Source organism: Enhydra lutris, unplaced genomic scaffold, assembly GCF_002288905.1.
Source record: "Enhydra lutris kenyoni isolate GAN:26980312 unplaced genomic scaffold, ASM228890v2 scaffoldscaffold14, whole genome shotgun sequence".
Taxonomy (NCBI): Eukaryota; Metazoa; Chordata; class Mammalia; order Carnivora; family Mustelidae; genus Enhydra; species Enhydra lutris.
Window position 1 is genome coordinate 42,673,984 of NW_019154098.1, and position 20,804 is coordinate 42,694,787.

The following is a 20,804-nucleotide window of genomic DNA, read 5'->3' on the forward strand; positions in this document are numbered from 1 at the left end:
TAGGATCCTTATACCTTTGTTTCCCCTCTTTCTTTCTTGCCTTTCTCATTCTGCCTATCTTTTTTTTTTTTTCATTTTTTAAAAAAGATTTTATTTATTTATTTGACAGAGAGAGATCACAAGTAGGCAGAGAGGCAGGCAGAGAGAGAGGGGGAAACAGGCTCCCTGCTGAGCAGAGAGCCCGATGCGGGGCTTGATCCAGGACCCTGGAATCATGACCAGAGCCGAAGGCAGAGGCTTAACTCACTGAGCCACCCAGGTGCTCCTCATTCTGCCTATCTTTATTAGTCATCATCATGGATGTTCATTTAAAGGCTTACTAACAAAATATATACCAACATAAATATATTTCCTCTAATTCTTTCTACTTTCGGTCCAAAAATTTAGAACTGACTAGATGTGTTAAAAAAATTAATAAGCATTTTTCCTGGGGTTGACTCATTTAATTTTGAGGCAAGCAATCATTAAATTCTCCGGCGTGAAATTTATGTTGTCTATGTTAATGAAGAAGTGCATTTTTATTCACTTCTTATATTATCTCTTATTTATATTTTTGGGCAACTTTTTCTAGTTCATTATTTGAATGGTCATCTGAAATTACAATGTTGGATTATGCTGATTTACATGTTCTTTTGATGTAATTATTGAAACATGCTAATGTTTCTTTGAAAATTAGTTAGCAAAAGTTATTGAGTATGCAATATATGCAGTGTATGTTAATCCATTTGTGTCAATCTTTAGGATTAGTGAAGATCTCAATCTGATCTGAAACCTTTGAAAGGTAATACGTGCCGTTCACTGAGTGTTTACTAAATGTTAAACACTGTGCTACAGTGTGCATATGCTGTCTTTGCCTTTCACTGTAATACTACTAGGAAATTGATATCTTCCCACTTTTATAAGTGAAAAAGTTCTGAATTTAACTTAAAGCACTTAAGAAGCTTGTCCAGAATCACACAGTTGTAATAATACTAAGAATCACTAACAGTTATAGAACATTTATTGTGCTTTAGGTACTATTCTTAGTATGTGGATTAACTAATTTGATCCTCACAACCCTAGGAGCTGCATTTTATAGAAATAAACTGAGGTATGTGACTTGCTCAGGGTCACTCAGAGAGTAAATGATACAGGTGGGATCTGATCCCAGGCTAGTCAGACTCCAGAGCCTGTATGCAGCCACTATGCTGAATTTAATACACCGTTAAAACCAGAGTTAAAAATTTATTTGGTTCTTAATATTTTTTGTTCCATTGGCTTTGGGTGCTCTTTCTCAGTTCTAAAGCCTTTATTTTCATTCTCTTAGGAAGGAGAGTACAACTTTCAATAAATACCTGTGACTGTAAAACACAAATTTGACCTTTCATCACTTTTTCTTTCTTCAGGTACTCCAGTTCAGAATGATCTTCAAGAATTTTTTGCATTAATTGATTTTGTAAATCCAGGAATACTAGGTTCTTTGTCATCTTACAGAAAAATATATGAAGAACCCATTATTATATCGAGACAGCCTTCTGCTTCTGAGGTATAATTTACTTTTATAAAAAGGTTAAAAAAAAGCAGTATGCCCAGGAAAGTTATCCACAAACTTGGGCATTATTTAATTCAGAAAAAATTAAATTAGTGAATTCTTTACTTTCCCCACAATCCTTCAACTGAGTCTTCCTGCATTCTTTACTTTAGAAAATACCACATTAAAAAAAATCACAGCTAGGTACTTTATTAGGTACTTCACAAAGAATTATAAATGGTAGTAAACATATATAAAAACATTCATTTTTACTGGTACTGAAAAAAAAATACACCAAAATAACCATAAAATAACTTTTATATTCTTCTACTGGTGTTTTAGTTGGCTCAGTTTACATAGGAATAGCAAGTAAAGATGAGAGTACTGTCCTCTACTGTTGGGAATGTCAATTGGTACAACTGGAGAATAGTTGAGCAGCATGTATCAAAAGCCTTACAATTGTATATATTTTGTGGTGTGACAATACCACTTTCAGGAATTTATTATAGAGCAGTATTTGTAGATGTGCTTAAAGATTTTAGCTGTGTTGTGTAAGGGTAAAAAAGTATAAGGAGGGGCGCTTGGGTAGCTCAGTGGGTTAAAGCCTCTGCCTTCTGCTCAGGTCATGATCTCAGGGTCCTGGGATCGAGACCTGCATCAGGATCTCTGCTCAGTGGGGATCCTGCTCCCCCCCGCCCCCTCTCTCTCTCTGCCTGCTTTTCTGCCTACTTGTGATCTCTGTCTGTCAAATAAGTAAATAAAATCTTAAAAAGAAAAAAAGAAGTGTAAGGAAACAAATTGGAAACAGACATTTCTAAAGGTAGGAAAATGGTTAAAGCAGTCTTCATATTGTATACACAATATTTCATTGAATCAAAATAATACCAATTCTAAGATGCATTGTTATTTTATGAACCACTAAGGAAAACATGCTATCAATCATAGTTATAAGAAGTCATTGCAACCTATATCAGAGAAGTTAAAGTGTAAAAAAAAAAAAGTCTCAGAATTAATAAAATATGATAATCAGTCAGCAAATATTTATTGAGCATTTCCCATGAACTGTACAAAATAATAGCTTATGACTATATTTAATAGCATGGAAAATATCCATCATACATTATTTAAAAGTAAAATCACATTCATTTATTTACTTAACACTTACATGTTAAACACCTGTAGTGGGCCAAATGCAAAGTGTTAGATGCTAGGGGATACAGTGAAGAGCCAAACTGACTGGTGCCTTGTTCCCATGAAGCTTAAACTATAGAGAGCCTGTTTTGTTACAAACAGGAAAATAAAAGTAAAAATAAATTGTTAAATACATTTACATATTGACAAAGAAAAAAGACTTGGGAGATAGATATAGAAGTCATGACAGCAGTGGTTGTTTCTATTTGATTAAAGTTGGTTTTAATTTTCTTATTTTACATAACTGTATTTTCTGACTTTTCTTCACTGATCCTATTTTGTAATAAAAGTTGAAAATAGTTTTAACATGAGGGGAATTTTTTATGACTTTTTACACATGGGATTTATTTTAAGCCTCACTGTGAAGTTATGTATGCTCAAAAGAGAATTTAAACATATATTTCACTTATATTGTATTTTGACTTGAGGTACTGTGATAAGAACTTAGAAACTAACTAAAGGAAACAGACAAATTGGAAACTAACATTTTTTTTCCTAAAGATTTTATTTATTTATTTATTTATTTGTTGAGAGTGAGAGAGAGAGAGAACACAAGTAGGCAGAGTGGCAGGCAGAGGCAGAGAGAGAAGCAGGCTCCCCACTGAGGAAGGAGCCCGATGTGGGACTCGATCCCAGGACCCTGGGATCATGACCTGAGCTGAAGGCAGTGGCTTAACTAACCCAGGCATCCCTTTTTTTTTTTTTTTTAATTATTAGGTTATGTTAGTCACCATACAGTGCATCATTAGTTTTTGATGTAGTGTTCCAAAATTCATTGTTTATATATAACACCCACTGCTCCATGCAGTATGTGCTATACCCATCATTGGGTGAACCCATTCCCTACTCCCCTTCCCTCTAAAACCCTCAGTTTGTTTCTCAGAGTCCACAGTCTCTCATGGTTAATCTCCCTCTCCAATTACCCTCCTTCATTCTTCCTTTCCTTCTCCTAATATCCTCCATACTATTCCTTATGTTCACAAGTAAGTGAAATCATATGATAATTGACTTTCTCTGCTTCACTTATTTCACTCAGCATAATCTCCTCCAGTCCCATCCATGTTGATGCAAAAGTTGGGTATTCGTCATTTCTGAAGGCTGAGTAATATTCCATTGTATGTATGGACCACATCTTCTTTATCCATTCGTCTGCTGAAGACATCTCGGCTTTTTCCACAATTTAGCTATTGTGGACATTGCTGCTATGAACATTGGGGTGCATATAACCCTTCTTTTCACTACATCTAATCTTTGGGGCAAACACCTAGTAGTGCAATTGCCAGGTCATAGGATAGCTCTATTTTTAATTTTTTGAGGAACTTCCACACTGTTTTCCAAAGTGGCTGCACCAACTTGCATTCCCACCAACAGAGTAAGAGGGTTTCCCTTTCTCCACATCCTCTCCAAAATTTGCTGTTTCTTGCCTTGTTAACTTTTGCCATTCTAGCTGTGTAAGGTGATATCAATGTGGTTTTGATTTGAATTTCCCCGATGGCTAATGATGAACTTTTTTTCATGTGTCTGTTAGCCATTTGTATATCTTCATTGAAGAAGTGTCTGTTCATGTCTTCATGCTCATTTTTTGACTTGATTACCTTTTTTTTTATGTTGAGTTTGAGAAGTTCTTTATAGATCTTGGGTATCAGCCCTTTGTCTGTAGTGTCATTTGCGAATATCTTCTCCCATTCCGTGGGTTGCCTCTTTGTTTTGTTGACTGTTTCCTTTGCTGTGCAGAAGCTTTTGATCTTGATGAAGTCCCAAAAGTTCATTTTTGCTTTGGTTTCCCTTGCCTTTGGAGATGTGTCTTAAAAGAAGTTACTGTAGCTGATATTGAAGAGGTTACTGTGTATGTTCTCCTCGAGGATTTTGATGGATTCCTGTCTCACATTGAGGTCTTTCATCAGAAACTAACATTTCTAAATGAACAATGTGTAATGATTTTGAAAGAATTAGCTGTGCCTTTTGTCAGTGATTTCTCATAGGTTTAATTTTAGGATCAATAACGTGTCAAAATATTTGCTTCCAAGAATTTGCTATTTGCTGAATTAGTTCTTTGTTGATGATTTTAAGATTATGTACCATGACAATCTTCATATAAAAGCTTACTTTTAGAATAATTTTTATGTGTGGATTGTTGATTTCTGATGGTTCTCAATGGTGCCAATAGCCAAACAAGGATTTAGGAGACTGGCTTCATTTAATTAAATGAGTATGCTGAACATTTAAAGAGATGATGGTTGGTTTTTCTATCCCATATTTTAAAAAAAGTCTGAAGGGACATAATTAGTAAATGTTTTATTATTATAAGAAGTTTAATATCCCTTTTAATTGCAAGCACTGTTTGTTTATAACACTTTTAAGTCTGCGAATTTTTCCGTAGGAAGAAAAAGAGTTAGGAGAGAAAAGAGCAGCTGAACTTACTTGCCTCACTGGACTCTTTATCCTTAGAAGAACCCAAGAAGTCATTAATAAATATCTTCCACCTAAAATAGAGAATGTAGTCTTTTGCCGACCAGGAGCGCTACAGATTGAACTTTATCGAAAGCTGTTGAATTCTCAAGCTGTTAAGTTCTGCCTTCGAGGATTGTTGGGAAATAGTCCTCATCTAATATGTATAGGAGCTCTTAAAAAACTGTGCAATCACCCCTGCCTGTTATTCAACTCTATAAAGGTAAGTAGCATGTGAGACTGTGTCAAGAATATAAGCTCAGGGTTTTGTATCACATGAATCTGATTGGTAGATTGGGCCAATCCCAGGGGATTGCATTTTTGGGTTTTCCAAAAGCTTTACGGCCTCTCCTATATTTTTCATCTGTACAGCTTATCCAGTCTTCTATTTGTTGAGAGACTGTCCATACTGGACAGAACTAGGGGTGAAATGGATGTGAGGCACTGCCTTCTAGAGTTTGCCCCATGCCCTTTGGTATCTTGTCTAATAATTTGCTGTGATTTCTCTCCCTATTTTATACAGCCAATCAGTTTTGTTTGGTGCAGACACATACAAAATTTACCACTGAAAATAACTTAATTTTTTACCCTTATAAAAGTAACACATGATACATATAATTTGTATGAAATTTACAAAATTCAGAAAATCAGAAGAAAATTAAAAAGTCATCTGCTGGTTAGAATGTAAATTGGTACAGCTGAGAGATAGTTGGCAATATAAAGATTTTATTTATTTATTTGACAGAGAGATCACAAGTAGGCAGAGAAGCAGGCAGAGAGAGAGGGAAGCAGGCTCCCCACTGAGCAGAGAGCCTGATGCGGGGCTCGATCCCAGGACGCTGAGATCACAACCTGAGCCGAGGGCAGAGGCTTAACCCACTGAGCCACCCAGGCGCCCCGATAGTTGGCAATATATATCAAAGCCTTAACATTGTATATGTTTTGTGGCCTTGGCAGTATGTTTAAGAATTTATTATAAAGAAATAAAGCTCTCTAGCCAGAAAAAAACCCATATTTTGATATTAATAATCTTAGCCAGTACTTAATAAGCACTTGTCATTGTACCAAATTAAATGCTTTTCTAGTATTATTTTGCATATTTTTAATAAAACTCTGCGGAATAAGTATTGTTATTACTCTCCCCATTTTATGGTGAGAGAACAGGGACTCAAAAATATGCATATATATAATCTGGCTCTAGAGAAATTTAATTTTTTTAATTTTTATTTTTTAAGATTTTATTTATTTATGGGACCAACAGAGATCACAAGCAGGCAGAGAGGCAGGCAGAGAGAGAGAGAGGAGGAAGCAGGCTCCCTGACAGAGAGCCCGATGCAGGACTCGATCCCAGGACCCCAGGATCATGACCCTAGCGGAGGCAGAGGCTTAACCCACTGAGCCACCCAGGTGCCCTGAGAAATTTAATTTTAATAATGCTATGCTTACTATTTTAAAATCTACTTTTTTCACAAATAAATCATGAACATTTTCTCAAATTAGAAATCTTTTCCAAGTATGATTTTTAATGGTAGTATAGTTGAACTTAGTATTTGAATAGTTAACAAACATAAGGCAGTTTGGAGTATAGTGAGAATTTTCTGTTTTGGAGTTAGAACTGGGTATCAGTCTCCGCTCTACTGTTTACCAGTTCTTTAAGGGCAAATTTAATTACGGTCAAATTACATCTGTGAGCCTTTATTCTTCTTATTTCTAAAGCAGAGAAAATAATAACTTCCTGATGTTATTGTGGCAACTTGATGAAACAGTATGGAAAGAACCTAGCAGAATGCCTGGCCATAGAAGTTACACAGTAACTATTAATATTCTCTTATCCCCAGCTCATTCCTAACACTTTATTAAAACAACTTTTATAAAAACAAACAAAAAACAACTTTTATTCTTTTATTTTTTTTCTTTAAATAGTAAAATCGTAATTTGCAAACAAAACGAAAGAAAACCTGTGGGTGCTGCATTATGCTTGAGGTCATTCGTTTTATATTTTGAAAATGGAGTGTTCTACCAGAATTCTTCAAGTTTATCCTTAATGAGTTATATTTACATAGTTTATCATAGGAGAAGTCTGTAACTCTTAAGTAGGTAGGATTATAACCATTTATTAATCACCTTTTTAAGAAACAGATTTTATATACAGTGATAAAAATTAAACCCTTTGGGCATGGCGCCCAGCAAAAATAGAAGCCCCAAATTCTTCCTTAAAAGGTAGACTTTATCATGGCCCAGAATGCACCAGTTAACTAGTAACAGACATAGGATACTACAAGCTTTAAAGAGGGTACATAATTTACAACCTGGCAAATAAAGCGTTTCCTCTAACATCAAAGCAAATGAGGATTGCTGGAAAATGGCTGAAATGAGCCTTCCACATGTATAAGTACCCTTTAAGCAGTGCTTTTATAAATGTATTCCAGTTGAAACTAGTTTCTTCCCCCACCCAAGTTCAGTCAAGGTGATGGGTTTCTTTTCAGGAAATGTGAGTGGACTATAACCAAAAAAAGTGTAACTGATAATGGAAGGGTATTGACTATAGAGAGTCAGAAGAGCAAGTACTGTGACTAGCTGATGTGAGAGGACTAACTGGTAAATCCCTGTGATGGAGTTGATACATCAGACTGTCCCAGCATAAAGATATTATCTATTAGTTGATTCTTAATTAGGGGTCTTATGCGTTATAATCTGGAAAGCTTTTAAAACTACTTTTGTCCAGGGGCTCCTGGGTGGCTCAGTGGTTAAAGCCTTTGCCTTTGGCTCAGGTCATGATCCCAGGATCCTGGGATCGAGCCTCACATCGGACTCTCTGCTCAGCAGGCAGCCTGCCTCCTTCTCCTCCTCTCTCTCTCTGCCTGCCTCTCTGCCTACTTGTGATCTGTCTGTCAAATCAATAAAAAAATCTTTAAAAAAACAAACAAACAAACAAAAAAACTACTTTTGTCCAGGCCTCAATACATATGGACTGATTCAGAATCTGAGAGTAGGACTCAAGTATGAAGATATGGAAAAAGTGATTCCCCAAGGGATTCTGGTTATGTGTTCCTGGTTAACAACTTGTGCCATAAGATCACCATCTTCTTTGTATTTTAATTTAATATTCACAAGACAACTTTCTGTTAATGATTTGGGTTGCCTTGTGGTTTCATATGACCGAATGCATATGAATGCATATGATCAATTGGTTTAAATAGGCAGGTCTCCTTTGAAGGTCAATAAATTTATATTCTTAGTCTCTTAATTTGATGAGTATGGCTCATTTGCCTAGAGCTTAAGCATGTTCAGTTTCTCAACATGAAAAGTTGTGCACTAGATCCTGGGTCTGTCTGTGGTCCTTTGATGATCTCTCCAAGATATCGACATTTTAGCAGACCTAATCCGAAGCAGCCAGCAACTGTCTCTTTCCCCTTGTATATCCCAGTAATATTAATATTTTAGGGCTCCAGGTATTTTCAATCAAGTGACTTTACCCAACTATTATTGTATTTTGGGAATAAGCCAAATTAAAATTAGTACTTTGTGCCCAGCATCTTACACTAGAGGATTCACTGCCCTTAAGATGTTCCTGGAATTATTATTATTTTTTTAAAGATCGATTTACTTATTTGAAAGAAAGAGCCTGCATGTGAGCCGGGTGGTGGTGGATGGTGGGTGGTGGGTGGGGCTCTGGGGGAAGGGGTAAAGGGAGAGAGAGAATCTAAGAAGATTCCCTGCTGAATGTGGAGCCTGAGGTGGGGTTCGGTCCCAGGACCCTGAGATCATGACCTGAGCCAAAATCTGGAGTCCGATGCTTAATTGACTGAGCCTCCCAGGCACCCCTGTTCCTGGAATTATTAAAGAGGGAATACAGTACACATGAAAACACAGGGAAGTATAATAAAGCATATAACTTCCCAAATAAGGTCAAAGCCGAAGTGTACTTTGTAACCATAAAGTTTAAGAGTAAGTGTCTGCCACTTCCCCCAAAAAAGGGCTTTAAATAATAAGGTAGGATTTGCAATGGATCCTTAAGTATTTACAGGATTGAGATAATTGGACAGGAAAATGAGGAAGCATTCCTGACAGGTGGAGTAGGTTGAACAAAGTTTTAAAAACAGTGATAAGTCCAGTAAGTGTGGAAGAAAGTGAGGAGACCAGCCAGTCTCAGAAATTTAATCTAAAAAGTGCTGTAGGGGCACCTGGATGGCTAAGTCCATAAGCGTTGGCCTTCGGCTCAGATCATGATCCCGGCGTCCTGGGCTCCCTGCTCAGCGGGAAGACTGGTTTCCCTCTCCTAGTCCCCCTGCTTGTGTTCCCTCTCTTGCTAGGTCTCTCTCTGTCAAATAAATAAATAAATAAAATCTTCAAAAAAAATAAATGAAAAGTGATGTAGTTATTAATAAGTGTATTTCTGGTTAAGTATTCACATGTTAGCTAGGTACTTTTGGAGGAGGAACTTCAGAGATACTGATAACCGTAAGCACTTTGGAATAAAATTATTCTAAAAACTGCTGGTAATATAAACAAAAATAGTATAGGTAAGATTACATGATTACATATCTCTGTTAATTTAGGCAGAATTATTCCTTCGTGCAGAAGAAATTGTTAAGATTGAGTAAACTCTTATGCTGGATTCTGAATATAACCCAGGAGGTGCTGTGAGAAGCTCACAAATGTCGGAAAGAAAAATAACAGAGGGAAGGAGAGGAGAGAGAAAAAGAAGCACCTGTGATGAGAAATCTCAGGGTTTTGGAGAGAACCAATGTTATATCACTGTTTGGACCCCATTTTCCTCTCTTTTTTATTTCTCTGCTGTCCCTTCTCCTCTTCCCAAGGAACACATGGGCAGTAACGCTGCCCTTGTAGGGGGAAGATCATCCGCACTAGCGGACTGCATCAGGGTTGCTGTGTAATTAACTCAGTGGGATGCACGTTACCTTTTTCAAAAATGACCAAATCAGTAAGCTCTAAAGATGTACGTAATAGCTAGGTTGGTCTTCTCAGGTAGCTATTCATCTTTACTTTCAACCCCATAATTTTAGCATTTTCCCCCTCCTAATTAACAAAGTTGAACCAGTGTTAACACTTACCCTTTTGAATAGGAGAAAGAATATAGCTCAACTTGGGATGGAAATGAAGAAAGGAGTCTCTATGAAGGCTTGGTAGATGTGTTCCCTGCTGATTACAACCCTCTCATGTTTACCGAGGAAGAGTCTGGAAAACTACAGGTGCTGTTGAAGCTCTTAGCGGTTATTCATGAACTTCGTCCTACTGAAAAGTAAGAGGTCAATTTAATAAACTTGCTTGTAAATGCTCATGGAATTTTGGCTCAGGCTATGACCTTCCTTCCTCTCTTCCCTCCTTCTTTGGGGTCATGGTCTTTATTTAAGAAAAACTAAATCTATGGGGCGCCTGGGTGGCTCAGTGGGTTGGGCCGCTGCCTTTGGCTCAGGTCATGATCTCAGGGTCCTGGGATCGAGCCCCGCATCGGGCTCTCTGCTCAGCAGGGAGCCTGCTTCCTCCTCTCTCTCTACCTGCCTCTCTGCCTGCTTGTGATCTCTCTCTGTCAAATAAATAAATAAAATCTTAAAAAAAAAAACAAAAAAGAAAAACTAAATCTAAAGTAAATACATAATATTCACAAAAACCCAGAGATGTCTTTTGATATTTAAACACCTAATTTTTTCCTTAATCTCTTTCAGAATCCTTTCTTTTTTTCTGGCCTTCAAATGTTTACCCTTCTTTGGGGTTTCTCTATAGCCTTGTTCTTGCTGCAAACACCCTTTCTTGGTTACTTCTGTTCCCCATCATTTCAACTCTCAGACATACAGTATTTGACCTCAAGTCTGTATCTCTTGTCCAGCCCTGCCTTCTTGTTCCCAAGTCCTCATTTCTTACTGTTCAGTGGACATCCAAATCTCTCTTGATGTCATATCAGACTTCAAGCTACAGCTATCTCCAACATCATTATTTGCCATTGGAAACCTGATCCTTTTCCATCATTCCTTGGCTTGGTGAACGGCAGCAAAATCCATGCAGAAATCTAGTTTTTCTAGACTCACTTTTCTCCTTCACTTACCCAACATTGTCACACTAGATTCTATTGTTATTTCTTTTTTTTTTCTTAAAGATTTTATTTATTGATTTGACAAAGATCACAAGGAGACGGAGAGGCAGACAGAGAGAGAGGAGGAAGCAGGCTCCCCACTGAGCAGAGAGCCTTATGTGTGGCTCGATCCCAGGACCCCGGGATCGTGACCTGAGCCGAAGGCAGAGGCTTAACCCATTGAGCCACCCAGGCGCCCCTGGTTGTCATTTCTTAATCGTGGACTCCACCTCTTTTCTGGTACCAAGGCTTTTGTTCTGACTCTTGTAAATAATGATTTGGGTTATGATGGTATTTTCTAAATTACTTTCTTCTTTCAACCTTATTACATATCAACATTGCCCTAAATTACATTTCTAAAATACAAATGTGAACGTATCACTCTCTTAAAAATCCTTCAAAGACTCCGAATTGTCTTCCAGGAATTTCTAAAATCTTCAGCACATTGGGCAAGACTTTTCACGATCTGGCTAATGCCTTATTTTCTGGTCTCATCTCCCCTCACTCCTTCACACTTACCATGTGGTTCAGTCATACCACACTACCTGCAGGTCCATCACTGGCTCTGGTTTTCACTGTCTGCTTTCACTTGTTGCAGATGCCTATACCTCCATGACCTTCACTTCTCATTCATCAGGCCAGCTTTTTCTCTTCATTAAGACTTAGCTCAGATGCATTCTCCTTTTGGAAGACCCTGGCCTCAGACTGAGTTAGATGTCCCTCTTCTTTTTTTTTTTTTTTTTTCAAGATTTTTTTTTTTTTGTCAGAGAGAGAGAGAGAGAGAGAGAGAGAGAGCGAGCACACAACCAGGCAGAAGTGGAGAGAGAAGCAGGCTCCCTGCCAAGTAAGGAGCCTGATGTGGGACTTGATCCCAGAACCCTGGGATCATGACCTGAGCTGAAGGCAGCGGCTTAACCCACTGAGCCACCCAGGCATCCCAGATGTCCCTCTTCTGTACCCTCTTTGTATCCTGTAACCACCTCTTATAGAGCTCTTCTCACATTGTATTATGATCATTAGTTTTCTTATCTATCAGTACTTATAGTACAGGGACTGTGTCTTATCTGTCTTTGTATCAAACCATGTTTGTGAATTAAGGCAAAAATACATAGAAAAGATTACAAAATAGTAATTACATTTAATTGTTAATGGATCTTGCATAACCTCTTCGGAGCATATATAATACTGTTTGACCTGTGGATATGGATGGTTTATTTTTCATAACAATGAAGGAATTAAGGAAACTTTCTGTGAAGTGTTTAATACACTTAGTTAAAATGTTTTATTAGATATTTCATATGTGAATATATGCAGATTGTGGGGACATGTGGGTTGGTCATTTGATTAAGCAACAAGCTCTTGATTTTGGCTTGGGTCATGATCTCAGGGTCCTAGGATTGAGTCCCGAGTTGGGCTCCACACTCAGCATGGAGTCTGTTTGAGGATTCTTTCTTTCTCTCCCTCAGTCCCTCCCCCTGCTTACTCTCTCTCTCTCTCAAATAAATAAATCGTAAAGAAATAAATAAAAAGTGGTCAAATAAATAAAATCTTTAAAAAAATTTATTTGACAGAAAGAGATCACAAGTAGGCAGAGAGGCAGGCAGAGAGAGAGAGAGAGAAGGAAGCAGGCTCCCTGCTGAGCAGAGAGCCCAATGCGGGGCTTGATCCCAGGACCCTGGGATCATGACCTGAGCCAAAGGCAGAGGCTTTAACCCACTGAGCCACCCAGGTGCCCCAAGGGACAGGGTCATTTTGATTGCTTGTGGGTCCCTACGGAAACCATATCCTGCTTTGTCCCATGGGAGAAGCTGAGGCACTTCCATCAGTGACATAGGATGGGTGTTCTGTTGCTTTATATTATCTGAAGAGATCCACAGCCCCCCTCCCCAATGCCCTTTTTACAATTGTGGTAAGATACACACAACATAAATTTACCATCTTAACTATTTCTAAGTGTATTGTTCAGTCGTCGTAGGGTCATTCACGTTGTTGTGCAACCAATCCCCAGAACTCTTTCATCTTGCAAAACAAACTATCTAGTATCTAACAACCCCCCAGTCCTGCCTCCCCCTCAACTCCTGGCAGTCACCCTTCTACTTTCTGTCTCTGTAAAATTGACTATTCCAGGTACCTCATAAAAGTAGAGTCCTACAGTATATTGTCTTTCGTGACTGGATTATTTCACTTAGGTTAACATCCCCGAGCTTCATCCAGGTTGCAGCACGCATCAGATTTTCTTTCCTTTTAAAGGCTGTATAATAGCCCATTGTATGTCTTTACCACATTTTGTTTATCCATTCATCTGTTAATGGGTGCTTGGGTTGCTTCCACCTTTCAGCTATTGTGAATAATGCTGTTGTGAACATGGATGTACAAATATCTCTCAAGACCTGGCTTTTGGGGGCATGTGGATGGCTCAGTTGGTTAAGCATCCATCTCTTGATCTCAGCTCAGGTCTTGATCTCAGGGTCATGAGTTTGAGCCCTGTGCTGGGGTCTATGCTGGGCGTAGAGCTTACTTAAGAAAAAAAAAAAAAAAAGGACCCTGCTTTCAGTTCTTTTGGATATATACCCAAAGTGGAACTGTTGGGTTATTTGGCAATTCTTTTTAAAATTTCTTGAGGAGGCGCCTGAATGGCTCAGTTGTTTAAGTGACTGCCTTCGGCTCAGGTCATGGTCCTGGAGTCCTGGGATCGAGTCCCGCATCGGGCTCCATGCTCTGCAGGGAGTCTGCTTCTCCCTCTCATCCTCTCCCTTCTCATGCTCGCTCTCTCTCAAATAAATAAATAAAATCTTTTTTTTTTTTTTTTTAAGATTTTTATTTGTTTATTTCACAGACAGATCACATGTAGGCAGAGAGGCAGGCAGAGAGAGAGAGAGGAGGAGGCAGGCTCCCTGCTGAGCAGAGAGCCCGATGCGGGACTCCATCCCAGGACCCTGAGACCATGACCTGAGCCAAAGGTAGAGGCTTTAACCACTGAGCCACCCAGGGGCCCTAAATAAATAAAATCTTAAAAAAAAAATTAAATTTCTTGAGGAACCACCATACTGCTTTTCATTGCAGATATACCATTTTACATTCCCTCCAACGGTGTACAAGGTCTCTAATTTCTCCACATTTTCACAAATATTATGATCTTCTGTTTTTTTTTTTTTTGATAACAGCCATCCTAAGGGATGTGAGTTGGTATCTCACTGTGGTTTGAATTTCCATTTTCCTGATGATGAGTGATATTGGGCATCTTTTCAACTATTTGCTGGCCGTTTGTATATTTCCACTGGAGAAATGTTGAGTCAAGTCCTTTGCCATTTTCTAATTGAGTTGCTTTTCAGGTGGTGAGTTATGGCTAATTGGGTGTAGAGACCAGGGTTTCCAGGGCTGGGCTGCCTATGCACAAACATTCTAAGCCTTTAAAGATATGTAGCTAAAAGTAACAGTGTTTGGTTTCAGGGGTAGTATTAAGTCTTTGCTGTAAGTGCTGTGTTACCATTAACTTGAACCAGACAGTTACATTTTAGGTCTTCAGGAAGAATTCTTCTAGCACATACAATGTTTTTGTGCAAGTTAAGATGTATTAGAACTGGGTGGAGGCATATCTGAGAACTCTTGACTTGTCTACCAAGTTTTATGGGATTTTAATTTTTTAAAGATTTTATTTATTTATTTGACAGAGAGAGAGACAGGTCACAAGTAGACAGAGAGGCAGGCAGAGGGAGAGGGAGAAGCAGGCTCCTTGCTGAGCAGAGAGCCCCATGTGGGACCCTGAGACCATGACCTGAGCCGAAGGCAGAGGCTTAACCCACTGAGCCACCCAGGTGCCCCTATGGAATTTTTGAAGAGGAAACTTCAACTATAAAAACATTTATTTTCCCTTCTGGTTGTTGCCTTCATGCACCTGGCCTTGAGGCTTGGCTAGCCAGAGTTAATGCTGCATTGTAGCCTCCATGCATCACTTGGAGGGAGACTTGTGCTGGGGGCCCCTTGCACTCTACCTGACTGCCTTGGCTACAGATTTCAACTGCTTTAGGGGACAGTCTCATGAACATAAAAATAATAGCCGTGTTTCAAAGTGGTATGTACTTGTGTGTGTGTGTGTGTGTGTCGGGGGGTGCTCTAGACCTCTAAAAGAGGATTGTCTGAAATTCTTTACCAAGACAGTCACCTCTCCAGTCCATCTACATCTAGCCTTGTAAGAACTTGTTGGGGGAAAATATTAAGCCAGATTTTTTTTCTGTTTAGTGAAGTTGTATCAGAAAAAACTATGTTTGGATAGTGTTATTCATCCCTGTACTGTTGCCAGGTGAACTGGGGATACCTTCAGGCCCTAAATCCTCCATCTTGCCCACCCTGGGACATTACCGGAGGCTCTCAGTCTTGTCACAGTAAAAGAATTTGGGACAGTCTAGATACAGTGGTTAAGCGATATAAGTAAAGAGTTTTTAAAGTGAGAGTTCACTCTGGAGATGTTAAAGTGGGTGAGCTCAAGGGAGAAGTTTGGATTTCTATCTTTTATTGACAATTGTCTTCTGAGGGGTGGAGCATTTCTTATTTGGAGAGGGGATTTCTTTGGGAGCAGGATTTCCCACTTTTTCTCCCTTACCTGTCAGGTTCTCAGACCTTCTTTGTCTTGGCCTGTCTGGTTTGATCTGGCTTCTTGTGGCTTTGTTTGTGGAATGTTGCTAGGTTACTAGCTTTCCTGTTAACAAGTCTTGACCACTCCCCCCCCACTCGGTACCCCCAACCTTTGCTGGCCTCCAGGCACCTAAAAAGCCTGTTAAAGCCTAACTAACTGCTTTCTGTAACAGTAATAGAAGAGAAAGAAGAAGAAGAAAAAATGATTGAAATAATAGTATAGGAATTGTGGTAGATTGCAAAAATGGTCTAAGTTCTCCTCCATGTATCCATGTTCCTTTGCTAGATAATTTTGAGTGATTTTCCACCGTGACTCTGAGCTCAGCCATATGACTTGCATTGGACCATGCAATGTTGGCAAATGTAGCACAAAAAAGAACTTGCAGAGATTTTGTGCACTGGGGCTTGTCCTCCCTTGGGTTCCTGGAGCATTTCTGTCACCATGTGACTAAGCCTTGGCTAGCCTGGTGAGGAGGTCAGCTGGTCCCCAGTTGACCAGGCAGCTCACTGCAGATACTTGAGTCAGCCTAGCCACAACTAGCAGAGGAACCTCTTAGCTGTGTCCAGCCTAAATTGCCAAATTCCTGTTATTATTTATTTATTTTTTAAAAATAGGCTCCATGCGCAGGGTGGAACCTAGTATGGGGCTTGAACTCATGACCCTGAGATCAAGACCTGAGCTGAGATCAAGAGTCAGACACTCAACTGACTGAGCCACCCAAAAAAACAAAATTCAAACAAGTAAGTTTGAAGATCTAATTGGCTTTTATTCATGAATTAGGCAGCATCCCATCTAGCAAGAAAGTAGAGAAGAGCTCTGCTGAGCTTAACTAACGAAAAGGTTTTGAAGGCAGAAAGGAGGGTGGGAAGGAATTTATTAGCAAGGAATGCATTATTTAAGCAGGGTTGCCATCCCAAGGGTAGGGGAAGGGATCTATCAGTAAATTTCCTAGTATAGACCAGAAAATTCCATGTAGACTGGTTGAAGGTTACAGTCCTGAGGGACTTGCAACTGCAATTAGGTTAGTTATTAAGTCTTGGTTTCTGACTCCGGGTCTTGACCTAAGTGATGCTGTTTTGGGTCTGGGTGTTCTTTTTAATACTACAGTTTGTGAGCTAAATATAAAAGAATTGGTTTTTATTTGAAGACACTGAATTTTGGGATGGTTTGTTATGTAGCAAAAAGTAACTGGTACAGAAATACAAATCGAAAATGTTGGATTATCCATTCCTTCTTAGCATAGATCATTTGAAAAATTTTAACTTTAAAATTTGCTTTATTTTTTAGATTTCTACTGCTAATAATGTATATATGTAGAGGAAATATTCTTGACTTTGTTTTTTTTGCTTATTGAACTTCAGTTATTGTAATAAATACTAGTTTTACTTTTTATATTATTTTATGGTTTAAAATTTTATTTTTTGAGATGTTAAAAGGCTCCTAATAAAGCAGAAGTCCCCAGTTCCTCTCTCCCTCTGCCTCCAGTTTCTCAGTACAACGGCCAGCTCGCCCAGTGTGTTGACAGCTCAGTGCTGTTTCCTGGGTTTCACTGTAGTAGTTTCCTAAGAAAGAAGAGATGGGAGGTAAATCATTTTTACTTCCTGTGTGTCTGAAACTTAGTACTTGACTGACAACTTCATGTAGTTGTAAAATTCTAAAGTGAAATAGCCTTCTCTTAGAATTTTGAAGGGAGTACTTTACATATCTTCTAGCTTTCCAAGTTGAGAAGTATGATGCCTTTCTGATTTTCATTCTTTGCATGTGACTTGTATTTTCAAAGTCCAGAGTGCTAATCATTACACCATGGAACCACCACAACTTGTATTTTCTTCATGAAAGCTCTAGCAGCTTCTTTTTCATTTCTCGTGCTTTGAGTTACAATCTTGATGTGCCTTAACATGGATCATTTTTTCATTTATTGAGCTGGGTACTTTAGTAGGTCCTTTCAATCTGAAGACTGAAGACTTCATGTCTAGGAAATATTTTCTTTCTCTCAAAACAATTTCTTTTGTTTTCTTTGGAATTTTTGTCAGATATTGAACCTCATTAACTGATTCTCTAATTCTTTTATCTTTTCTCTCCTAATGGATATCACTTTTTTTTTTTTAAAGATTTTATTTATTTATTAAAAAGAGAGCACGAGCAGGGCAGAGGCACCGAGGAAGAGGGAGAAACAGACTCCTTGCTGAACAGGGAGTCCATTGGGGGATCAGTGTCAGGACTCTGAGATCACGACCTGAGCCAAAGACAGATACGTTACTGACTGAGCCACCCATGTGCTCCATCACTTTTTTATTTTTTCATCTGTTGCCTGGCATCATCTCTTTTTACTGTGTTCCAACTCTCCTGTTAAATTTTTATTTTGGTTGTCATTTAAAGTTTCTAAGATATTTTCTTATTCTTGATTGTTCTTTTTTATTGCCTCCTCTTCCTGTGAATGCCGTTTCTTACTTGAGGATATTAATTATTTTCTTAAAGTTGTCTCCTCTTTCCTCCATTGCTCTGTTTTATACAGGTTTCTTCTTTTCTGTTTATTTCTTTTGGTTTCTCCTTTTCATCTTGGAGCTGCACCTCAAATAGTTGTTGATCCCTGGTGTTCATTCATATTTAAGAGTGATGCAGTAAAACATTAATTGAACACTCTGTGTATCGGGGCAGGGGTGGTTGATTGGTGGTCGTCCCTGGGTAATTAGGCGGTGAGCTGGCTGGACCTTTTCTCTGCGGTCATTTAAATCATCCCAGAGATGAATCTTCCAGTACCATCATTTTGGGGGTGGGATGTGAGAGGGATGCCAACCCTATAGGTATTCTGGGAGTTGGCAGTAAAAGGGAACTGCAATCTTCATTTTGATTTGTTACTATATCCTTTCCTTCTAGAGTCCCCTGGTCTCAGTTTTCTTTGGTTTCTTTCTTCAGAGAATAAACACACTAGACGAGAAAGAATAGTTGGTTACATGGGAGTAGTGGGTGGGTTCCAGTGCTCTTATAATAGCTGTAGTCCAAACTCCTTCCTCCTGAGGTGTCTTAAGATTCTCCGATGTGAATAAACTTGCACTTTTTTTTTTATTAGAATCTCCTTCTTTGGGTTTTACATTCTCTATACTCCCTAAGCAGGTCACTGTTCCATTTCTCTCTGTTTTCACATGTAAATATCTCCTTGTTGTATCAAAGGCCCAGTTATTTCTCTTTCTCATTTTGTTGTTTTTAGGGTAGCTTCAGAGAGGTGAAGAAAGCAGAAAGGGCTCTATTCCATATTGTAAAGCTGGAAGTCTCTTAGATGTTGATATAAAAATTGAATTTGAAGGAGAACCTGTGTTTTAATTATACAAGGTCATTGCTGCATGTTTTATAAATATCACTGATAGTATCACTGTAGTATTTTCCTTCAGTTAAAAAATCTAATATTGCTTTAAAACTGTATATAAAGACTCTTTCTTTTTGATTTCCAGGGTGGTGTTGGTATCCAACTATACACAAACCTTGAATATTCTACAAGAAGTATGCAAGCGTCATGGATATACTTATACGAGGCTTGATGGACAAACACCAGTCTTTGAAAGACAGAAAATTGTTGATGGCTTTAATAGTAAATACTCTTCTGATTTTATTTTTTTGTTAAGTTCCAAAGCTGGTGGTGTGGGACTTAACCTCATTGGAGGATCTCACTTAATTCTCTATGACATTGATTGGAATCCAGCCACTGATATCCAGGTATGACTATTTGTGCATTAGAGAAACAGTATAGAACGCAAACTGGGGATCCTGTTCCTGCTGGGTATTATGAGGTATGAAGCTGATGGTGATAACTGCTGCGTGGTAGGGCCTTACTTTCTTTTAGGCACTGTGCTAAATGCTTTACATCTATTTAATCTTCACCAGAGTCCTGCAAGTGTGGATATTATTAGCCCTAGTTTACAGATAAAGAGATGGAAGCTTGTTCTGAGCCACATAGCTTATGAGAGGCAGTGCCAGGATTCAGACCCAAACCTGTGTATCTCTTGTCTGTACTTCACTGCACAGTTGGGCCTTTGGGATGCCCATGACTACTAGGGAAAGACAGTAATGTGTTGTAGATGCTATTATCAGTGTTTGTGCAGGGTATAGTAAAGATATTAAGCTAGCTTATGTAGGAAAATATTTTAGAAGGAGCTTTTGGTTTTCTTTAGAATACAGTCCATCGGCATGTACCTTCAGATTTCTACCTATGGATTTGCACCTCATTTGGTATCTGTGTTGGGGAACCCGAAGACAACCTTCAGGTTCAGTGATTACTAGAAAGACTCATAGAACCAAGAAAAACAGCTATCCTCATAGTTATTGTTTATTACAGTGAAAGGATATAGTCTAAAATCAGTAAAGGTAAAAGGCACATGGGGATTTCAGGACACACGAGGCACAAGCTTCCAGTTGTCCTCATCCACTGACATTGTATGGATAATACTTAATTCTGCCAGCATCCACGAGTGACAACACCTGTTGAAGTACTGCCATGCAGAGAATTTCGCTCAAGTCTTGGTGTCCAGAGATTTTGTTGGAGGTTGGAGTACCAGTGTGACTGACTAAGTTGCTCAGTCTCACCTCCACAGGTCAAATTGTCCCAAGGTCCCCACCTCAGTCACATTGTTAGCAGAAACTATCTTCTGTGGCCCAAGGCCTCAGCTAAGCTAAGGTGCTCTTATCAGGCAGGATATCACAGGGGCTTAGAGTTTATCCCCAGGAGCTGGTGGAAGGTGAGACTTGTCTTTAGAGTGTTGGGGTTTGAACACTAGCTCTCTACACTATCACTAATAAATTGTGAAACCACAGGAATCTACCTATAGCCTGAATTGATTAGGTATCCTAGGGATTCCTTAGGATTAAGTCAGTAACTACTTGGACTGGGAAGAAACCCTCCACGTCCACGCTGTACTTGGTTCTTTGCATTCTTGCTG

At 38.8% G+C, this 20,804-nt stretch overlaps 1 protein-coding gene across 1 annotated transcript in view; it reads left to right on the plus strand.

Annotated features, from left to right (window-relative positions):
* Nucleotides 1-20,804, plus strand: part of LOC111146624 (RAD54 homolog B (S. cerevisiae)) — a 92,419-nt gene that overhangs the window by 65,626 nt on the left and 5,989 nt on the right. Inside the window, exons 8-11 of the mRNA XM_022502260.1 lie at nucleotides 1,386-1,525; nucleotides 5,082-5,372; nucleotides 10,237-10,412; nucleotides 19,323-19,584. Coding sequence (XP_022357968.1) covers nucleotides 1,386-1,525; nucleotides 5,082-5,372; nucleotides 10,237-10,412; nucleotides 19,323-19,584 — 869 coding nt within the window. The remainder of the gene's footprint in view (nucleotides 1-1,385; nucleotides 1,526-5,081; nucleotides 5,373-10,236; nucleotides 10,413-19,322; nucleotides 19,585-20,804) is intronic.